The sequence below is a fragment of the Myxine glutinosa genome, chromosome 11, assembly GCF_964187855.1.
Source record: "Myxine glutinosa chromosome 11, kmMyxGlut1.1, whole genome shotgun sequence".
Taxonomy (NCBI): domain Eukaryota; kingdom Metazoa; phylum Chordata; class Myxini; order Myxiniformes; family Myxinidae; genus Myxine; species Myxine glutinosa.
This window is the reverse complement of record NC_136271.1, coordinates 21,831,126-21,841,116: the sequence shown is the minus strand read 5'-3', so window position 1 is coordinate 21,841,116 and position 9,991 is coordinate 21,831,126. Positions and strand designations below refer to the sequence as shown.

Here is a 9,991-nt window from a genome sequence, read left to right as displayed (position 1 = left end):
TACCTCGAGGCCATCTTGCCAGACCTCACAAACTGATAGATGGAATAATGTAGTGTTGATATCGCACAGGCATAATGGGCCAAATGGCGACAAACAGTGGAGAAAATGGTGAAATGCGTCTGGAAAAATTGGTGTTTATTATAACCTGTGGATGCATCTGCAGTATCAGTGCATCTTGTGTTATCATGCGTTTATTATCAGAATAGAGGTGGGTCTCTGTTTAAATTCCAAAACATCTTTATCTGACATCTTTCAACTCAAAATATTCCTGCAATCGTCCAGTGCAATAACAAAGCTTCTGGTGTTGTAACGAACAGGCTCATCGGTGACATATTTTATCTGATCACTATTACGAGCCATTCTCGTTTCTTTTTGAGGATGATATAATGAAATGAATGAATGAATGAATATTATTCATTCATTCATATTACGAGCCATTCTCGTTTCTTTTTGAGGATGATAGGAATGGCAATTTTTTTTTCAGGAATGAATGAAAATGTGTGAAGCCATGGATAACTGGTGTGATGTGATGGGCAAATCAGGGGTTTAAAAGTGATAGCATGAAAGAGGACAGTTCAACAATGTAACTTCAACTTTAAATAATTTTATTATGTGCACATCCGTGTGTATGGATTGTGAGATTATTGGACAAAAAATTCAACATAAGGTGGAATGATTTTCTCACCAATTGCATACTACCTCTTGCATACTTTAAACATAAATATTATTCCTGGAAACTCAAAGAACAAGGAAATACAAGTTTGTAACAACAATGTTTTACCCGAATCATGAATGTCAACAATTCGATTCATGCGAGCAAAATGAAGATCAAATCCGCACAGTAGTTTTCGAAACAATGTTATCTGCTATGACAATGTCCGCACAGTAGTCTGCGATGACAAACACTAAATTCACTCATTTAAAGTCTTCCAAGTGGCTCACACGTGAAGAGGGCCTATGTGGTTGAGATCAAAACACCAATGCATATTAATAAATGGGTATAACTCAACATAACCAGCCAATGGTGAGCTAACATGTGATCTGACCAATCAGCTGCTACATTATATATATATATATATTTTAAAAAATCTACCACTAACTGTATAAGCTTGATATATGCAATCTTAAACCAGCTTTATTATTTCACATGTTAAAGTGACATGTACAAGTTAGTTAACGGTCTCAGATACGAAACTAATTCAGATCGTTGAAGTTGAGCAAAGCTGATATTTGTGAAAATATGGAATGACAAAGTAGAGCAAGCACAGGAAGTCAGCAAAAGGTCATCACCACCCTGAAGGGCCTAACCTCAGATTATTTGAACTTGATTATCGAGGCCTGATTATTCAGCATCGTGACAAACAAATTCAGGGTTAAATACGAGAAAATTAAATTCCAATAAAGGATGATAAATAAATGAGGATAACTTTGTATGCAATATACAACTAAATTAATAGAAAATCCATGTTTACAATTTACAAACAAGCACTTATTTTACACCAGTCTTGTCATTAGATGGAGTTTATAGTACGAGAGGAAGTTTAACCTGTGGGGTTTTGTTACACCAACCTGCAGCCGTTATGCAGTGAAAATCCGATGATGATGATGCAGGCTCGGTTGCACTTGCAAGAGCATTTGTCCTCATGCACCTTTTGCTTACATTGGGACTCAGGCTACGAGACCTGCGATACCTCCTTGCTTCGACTGCATTCGTTTTATTTGAATGCAGTGGTCTTAGAGAGCCACGTCGTACCTCCACCGGTCCTTCTTCATCCAGTGAACGAAGTAATGCATCCGTTTGCCCCAAGCCATAGTTTAACTTAGCTTCAGAGAGTTCTATGCTGAGGCTTGGCTTGCATAAGGCTAAAGACAACAGTGCAGGCCCGAATCTGGTATCTTTGCTTGGTGGAATGTTGACTTTGCCACCGTGTTGAGTCGCATTGTGATGAGAGCACAGATCCTGTTGATGTGAAGTCCAAAATGCATGAGGGCTGGTCTTGGAGCCCTCACTGCAACAAGCACTATCATGGGCATCATTATCGCCATAACTGCAGAGGTTTTCTGGACTCGTATGAAAGTTGGGTATAGTTTTCCAGGATATACCAGAGCCGGAGTGCACCACACTAAGAGGACAACCGTCGTGCCGTGCTCCAGGTAAGAAATGCTTCTCATCGACAACTGGAGTTGGCTTTATTGGAATGCAGCAATCATTTAAGTTCTTATCCTGACTCTTTGAAGAATCTTTAACAAGAAATTCTGTCGCTTTGTCAGAGTTGACACCTAATGAAAAAGACTGCACTTCGGCCCAACCACCAAATAAACTACACAGTGCATGATTAGCTGCAAAGCAAGCTGCATCCATATGGAAGAGTTTACATGGGGGCTTAATGCTGAGATGCATCTCAGATGGTGTTCCCTTATGCCAAATGGATTGGTAGTTACTTTTGTGAAACATCACTCCAAGATCATTTTGACAATTTTTGATAAAACAGTGCAAATTTAACAGCATCTCTTCTGGCAAATCAATATTCTGGTGATGCTTCTTTAGCTGGGGATGCCGAGGGAAGTCAGCTGAACTGTGTCTGCTTATTTGATCCATCAATACACAATCGACGAGCATCGTGCATATGAAACCTTTGATGTAAGATGAGACATGTTGGTCACAGTCAGACCTCAAATCATCTTCACGGTCAAAGCATTGTGATTGGAAAAGGGTTGGAAATTCTTTCTGAAATCCTGTGTAAGGACCAATGTAGGAATTGCAACTTTGTGGTGTGACAGCATCCTCCAGTCCACATTTGGAGTCTGTTCCTTGATTGGCACTTCGTGAAGAGCGCGGTAGATACAAAGAAGCTCCCACCATCAAGTTATGCTCGGTCAACAATTCAATACTTTTAGACCTTCTTGGAAGGTGTCGAAGACGATCTCCAAAAGACCCACAAATCAAATCAGACGAGCTACTCTGAACATTTACACAAGGGGACCTTGACAGCTTGCTTTGAACCTCGTGATCTGTTTTATGCACTTGTGTGTAACTCGACTCCATGTTAAACGATTCTCTCTCTAACTTTTCACCTTTTATTTCCACTGTTGTTGTGGTTTTACAATTGGTTTGGACTTTCATATTGGTGCTGCACATCTTTGTAGAACCAGGCACCTTCAATGTGCATGAAGACAAGTTATAGTCAATGGTAGAAGCTCCAACGTTCTGCCCAGGATGACACAAATTACTTTGAGGTTGGGTAGCATTCCCAAGGATTTCCATTGTGGTAATCATTTCAGAAGCATATTGAGGCAGATTCTGCAAGCTCAACCAGTGGAGTTGTGAAAAATGTGGCAGCAAGGACACAGGGGAGAAAAAGGATTCCTTTTGAGAGGATCTAGAAAGGCCACAACGTTTTCTTAATTCACAAGACTGCAGTCCTCTCTTGCGTATACCTTCGACCTTGGAGGAAGTTGTGCTTCTCAAAGCGATTGCAACTTGGCAACGTAAGTTGTGGTTAATCCTCTCATGACCCTCAAGCCTGTTGGCTAAACACCCAGTCGCAGAAAGTTGCCCAAAATCTTTAGTTTTATCATTGGATGGCAAAGTGTGTATAAAACCACAATAATTCGAGTCTTTTGCGAGTTGTCTTTCAGTAGTCTCTCTCAATGGTGAAAAATTGAGAATCCCCATTTCTTCTGCATTTTGGGTACTCATAAAGACAGGTTTATTGGGAGAATCAACACACAAGTGTGAACATAATGGTGCACCAGAACAATTGAAGCCATTATCATGACAAGTTGGACAACTTGTAGATCCTTGCTTTGGATGGTGTGGATTTTCTACACTGCTGATGCGGGACATGGCAATGTTACATGGTTGTATGGATCCACAGCCATCGGAAGGCTTATTACTGATAGTGTGAAATGTATCCTTTTGGCGATAAGCCAATGGAGCACTCATACCTCCACCTTCCTTGAAGATACTGATGACCTGGTTGTTGTGCTTATGCCAACTTTCCATAGCCATTGTCTTGCAACTCAAGTTACTAATGGCTTGTCCCAAAGTTTTATCATTTGGTCGTCTGTTACTTGCACACATGTTCTTGATGAAGTTCCTATTACACTCATCTAATCCTTGCTTTGTGTCTGTAGCTTCATCGAATGAACTTTTGCAATCTAAGAATGGGTCATCAGCATCAGTGGCTCTTGAAAATGACATCACAACATTTCCTTCAGTCTCACAGTACGTGCATCCTGGCAATGTCTGCTGATTTGTTTCTTTCGCAATTCTGAATCTCATGTCAATATCATCAGATGTGCCAGATGGCATCGTTGGGTATTCACATTCACCTGATGCTGGCACCGTTTTATGGTCTTCAACATAACCACACAATGTTTGTTTCATGCTGTCCATGACAATATAAGCTTGAGATGAAGCATCTGCTTGTGAAACATGAGTCTTTAACCTCTCAGTGCATAGACAATCGATTTGTTCCTCAGACATTATACTGCTTTGCTTTTCCACGATTTGCCTTCTATTCGTCATTGAAACTTCCAAATTTTCATTCTGTGAAGCAGTTCTTTTGGAAAACAATATTTTGGAAGCATTCATCGCTTCTACTTTCATTCCTGCGATTATTTTTTCACCATGACCATTTTGTGAATAGTAGCGAGCCAGGCCATCAATATCACCATTTTCCAATGAGAGATATTCATTGCAAACATCTATGTTGCAGCCATTTCCTGCCACCAAAGCTATCTGGTTTTCATGCACAGATTTTCCATCCATAGTTCCTTCTGCCTCCAACTGACTTTCTGTGAAGGTTTCCAGGTCACTGAAAACCCAGAGCCTCTGGATCGGGGTCACTAAAGTCTCTTGGTCTGATGATTTGGTCTCGTGCATGTTTGCACCCCTCAGGGGAAGACAAGAAAGGTCCACCAAAACCTCTGGTGGGTCTACATGTTGGAGAGTTGCTGAGATAATCTCATTGGTAATTGCGCAAGAATTAGTGTTTGCCAAAATTATACTTTGATAAGCCTTTGCATCAGTAGGTGAAGTCTTGGATTTCACAAGCCGTGGTTGTTCTTGGAATGGCCCAGTGGCATCAGTCTTCATCACATTATCCTCATGTTCTCGTTTATTTTTTCCAGTATATTCCTTTCCCTCATCATGTCTTTTTGTATTTGAGAGTCGAGAAGAATGTTCAAGAAACTTTTGGGATCCAAACGAAGTGGATGATTGTCGAGGAATACAAATACTTGACACAGACTCTTTCATATTTTGCGCTACAATCTCATTTGCTGCAATACAATCATAGTTTTGGACATTTTGCCGTTCTTTAATGTTGGTTCTCCCTTCTTTTGGCAAAACTAGCCAAGCGGTTTCTTGTGGAATAATAATTTCCTGCTCAGTTGTTGAGTCATAACAGAAGGCAGAGGTAAAATCGACTCCAGAATTCTCCATTAAATATATACTTGCCAAATTCGGCTCAGTATGTTTTTCTGCTGCAATAAGTTGTGGGTGATGCCATTCTGTAGAAGTCAAGTGTGCATCATCAATATCCACATTTTTCTCTTCTTGGACTGTATTTAAGTGATCTCCACTCGAGTCTTCCTCATTCGGCAGTCGTATAATTTTAATATGAGGAGTTAATAGAGTAAGTGAGGCAGCATCTATTGTTCCCCTGTGCATATTTTGGCGATGTTTGGCTTCCACGTCAGCAACATTTCTAACACAGTCAATGTCACCGCTTCGACCACAATGGAATTGTTGCAAGTTTTTTTCATCAATTCCCAAATATGATGCATCACTGCAGGAAGACTGCAAATGATCTACACAAGTGTCTTTCTGGGAAATAAGACAGCCAGATGTGTCAGTTTTTGCAAAATTTATGTCTGTAAAAAATGCATTTGTTACATTTGCGCTTTCTGTGAATTCATCACACTGTCCTGTGCAAGATATTTCTGTCATGTTTGAGGCATTTGAGAGACATTTTTTTGTAACAAGTTGATGGTTGTCCAAGGACTGAATTTCTTCCTTTATTTTAATTAGGTTATTTCCAAGTCGCAGGGTATTGGTCTCTTGGTCTGTCTTGTTAAATTCTGAGTCTGTGCTTGAACAGGTTCCACAGTCTCTTTCCAGCCTGCCACAATCGACCAAGGCAGTTTCAAGGTGTTGTTCAATTTCACCACACCCATTCTTATTGCTCGGCATAACAGAAGTGCAGGACTTTGCACCGATACGATAGTCCGATTGGTTGTGAGGCTTTTGCAGAGTTTCACAGAAATGAAGAGATTCGTCATTGTTTTTTGCCTTAAGCAATTCAAATCTGTTTTGTGACCTTTGACCTTCACTATCCTGCAGCGTTTGTTCATGCGGCATTTGACAGCTTGCCATTTCATGACTTCTTGCAGTCCCTACTATGCAATTCACTGCACTGCTTGAAGCCATTTGTACAGCCTGAACTCGAGGAAACTTTTTGACATTTCCTGACATATCAGATGAAATGCAGACATTGGATTCAATTTCATGCAGGTGTTCTTCTTGTTTCCATAAATCTTTAGCAGAACAAAGAACATCCAAATTCGATTTTGAGGTTTCCTGTTCAAGTCTGCACTCTTGTGCTGTATTTGTTGCATGGCAGTTTGTTTTACCACCAGTACCATCTGGCATGTGATTTGCTTTTAAAGATTCCAAATTATCCAATGAATGTGGATATTTTCCACCAATCAAACCATCCTCGCTACTTCTTGATGGCAGTTTCAGATTAATATCAGGGATGTCCAGCAACGGCAGACTACTTTCATTATTGGAGCGATTTGGCAACGAATGAACAATATAACACTTTGACAAAATGTTAGCATGTGCACAGTTTTCTTTACACATATATGGTTTTGGCCTAAAGTGCTGCGTCATGTCAGAATCATCACTGCAGAGTGCAAAAGTATGATGAGCATCAAGCTCTACTTCATCTTCATTACTCAAGAATTCACAGTTCACCAGATTCTCACAAGTTTCTTTTGGTTTTACTATTTCGGACTCGTTACAACTTCTGGCAAGAAAATCATTCGGCACTTTTGGAGACGAATTTGATGGCCCCACATTAAGACACTTCATCGTCAAAGATGGGAGATTTGGAGTTGTTGCCCCGGTTGTTAACTGCTGGTATTTTGTCTTGGAATCGTCTTCATGATCAGTGTTACTGCTTCTGCTAATAAAAACGTCAGAATTCAGACCTTTCACTGAAACTTCACTGAAGATTGGGGGGAAATTACCTGAGATTCCCAATTTACAATCAATATCTTCCTCTGCAGATTCAAAGCCACATCTATTCTCATCATGACCCAAAGATTCAAGATTTACATCATTTGACAAACACTCTAAAAAATGATGCTCTGCTGATTGAAATGAAAGCGTTTCATTTCGTTGCTTCTCATTGTATTGGTCAGCATCAATTTTAAGGCATTCTCCTTTGTGCGGTTTGCAGCTTGACCTCGTATTAAAGGCTGTGCAGGCCTCATCAATGAACACAGTTTCTGCAGGACAAATGGTCCTTTTGATATAATGTTGAGGAAAAGAAACGTCTGGCTGGGTGCACAATCTGACAATGTGGTTTTCCAAGCTTCTTGGACTGTCGGGTTCAGCACAACTGTTCACACTCGAAGTTTCTGAACTGTCTGCAACTTCCAGCAGTGTTTCAGAAGATGCATATCCACTATCTTTACTCACATAGTCCACCCAATGCGTCTGGCACAGTTTGTGCTCATTTTTACCTGTCTTTGAATCCAGTTTTTCATCCTGCCAAGTAAAAAATCCTTTGCTGTTTTCTTCAGTGGTAAAGCTATTTGCAGCCTTCTCATTCCACATAATAATTGGATGGATCTGCATAGGCAGACTGTGACCTTCATCAGCAGGTACACAAAAAAGTGCTTTCTCTTGACTTAACAAACATTGATGTTTGGTTTCATCTGCGTGATTACAGAACTTGGATTGAGGGTGAACGCTACGGTCTGGCTCGACGGAAGCTGTGATAACACATTGCACACTGTCTGAAGCTTGGTCAAGCTTTTGCTGCCAATTCTGGAATTTCTTGTGAAATTTACAACTGCTTTTGTTGATACAGCAAGAGCTGCATTGTGCACTTTCAGCAGGTGATGATAGAGTAGATAGTAAGGCTTTCAGAGAAGAAACGTTCTTGGAATTCATTCCTTTGTGTACACCAGGACCCATGTGGTCATATCCATCTGTTCTGCATGATAACACTTCATCTTGACACTCTTTACCTCTGGAGATGCTATTGAAGGTAAATGCATTTTCTGAAGACAAAGTTCTGTTTGTCCAATGAAACTCAACGGGAACTTCCTCTTTCTGATCAAAGGCAGACTCCCAAGGAGAGAACTCCAAGTTTGCACATTTCAAGGTGTCATTTAACAGACTAGGAAGCGATAATGATCTTTGCTTTGGAATGCTGCCAATTTCATCACATTCTTTGTCCGATTCCATCAGAGAATCGTCTGACATTTCGTCATTGAAATTCTCAATGCACATGGTATCCTCAAGCATGTTGCTGCACTTTAAAATCAATGAATCAACAGAAAACCGATCATCATTGGAAGAGGCATCACTCATGTCAACACCATCCTGAGCATCAAAATCAGATGTGTAGCAATTCATGCTACAAATATCAGCAGGGAGGTTGCAACACCGCTGTGAGAGTTTCCCTGTCATTGTGCAAGGCTGAGGTGAGCATTCTACAAGAGCAAAACGTTGCTCTTGCATAGGTGTATCCTGCATACTCGAGGACCCTGTGGGATCTGTTTCTTTGTCGACAGACATAGAGCAGTAATGGAGATTGCTTTGCTCCAAAGGATTTTCTACAAAATGTTTTCCAACAAGTTCTGCATTCATCCCTCCACTTGCACAAAAGGTTGTCCTTTGAGGCACAATATCAGGGTCTTGGTGGGTCAAATGGCAGTTGTCCCTTGGCTCCACTTCAAAAACATCTGAAAGTAATGTATTGTTCAGCAGTCGCTTATTTTGAAAGTCATCATTTGTATTTTTGTGTAGGTTTTCAACTACAGGTGGCTGCCTGCAGCTATGATCGGCATCAGTGGGCAAGGAGGGATCTCTATCAGCCACAGCAAGTTCTCCATTCGTTTTAACAGCACAACCATTTCTATAATCGATGCACCCTGAATGCGTTGCTATTTGTTTCCTTGAGCTTGGAAAGTGCAGGGGTTTCAGTGGCATCTGAATACATTTTTCTTTTCTCTTCATAGGTTTCATTTTTGGATTGATAGATGGGATTAGTGGGGCTTTGCATTTTCGTTTTGTGGAGTGGCTCATTTTGCTGTCAAACCTTTGCTGTGCATCGCAACTTTGAAGCTGCTTGTATTCCTTTGTTCGAACCCTCTCTCCATCCAATCGCATTAACTCGCTCTGATGATTAATCACTTCACACTCACGAGAAGTCATTGGACTCTTCACATTCTTAACATAGGCGGAAGACTTGGTAGGCAGACAATCTTCTGAATATGTTCTTCTCATCATTCTGCCATTTGGTTTCCTTGGAGATGCAATTGTGTGGATGGGTTTTTCATTCAACCACCTGAGGGAGGGGAGAAAGGAGACAATACATTTTGTTTCCACCAAGAAGAGTGTGCCACTAATATCAGGAAGCACAGTTTTATTCATCACATACTAAAATACGCCATTTAGTGTCTGTCTGATGAATTTTTGACTCCAATACATTCTGTCGTTACTTATCCAATCTCAACCAAACCTGACAGGATGACGAAGGCTTACACAATGAAGGTTGTAGCACATCCATTTGCCCCCCTCCCCAATGGGGTTTTCTTCTCCGAATGGGGTTTTCTCCACCATTGCCGTTAATGGGGTTGCACGTTGAGGTGTGTATCAATGTTAAATTAGCTTTACCATGCCGTTTTTCCAAGGCCGCTTCAAATAACAAAACTAATGATAATAGTATAATATTAATGTTATTGC

At 40.6% G+C, this 9,991-nt stretch overlaps 1 protein-coding gene across 3 annotated transcripts in view; it reads right to left on the bottom strand.

The window, feature by feature from the left end:
• Positions 1-584: 584 nt before the first annotated feature.
• The window catches only part of LOC137436480 (uncharacterized), a 110,032-nt gene continuing 100,625 nt past the window's right edge, over positions 585-9,991 (bottom strand). For 2 of the 3 annotated variants that reach the window (XM_078786451.1, XM_078786452.1), the window contains exon 23: positions 1,377-9,593. In XM_078786451.1, coding sequence (XP_078642577.1) covers positions 1,523-9,593 — 8,071 coding nt within the window. In that variant the 3' untranslated portion in view covers positions 1,377-1,522. Of the gene's footprint in view, positions 956-1,376; positions 9,594-9,991 lie in introns of those variants that run through there. The other variant, XM_078786453.1, reaches the window with a different exon arrangement.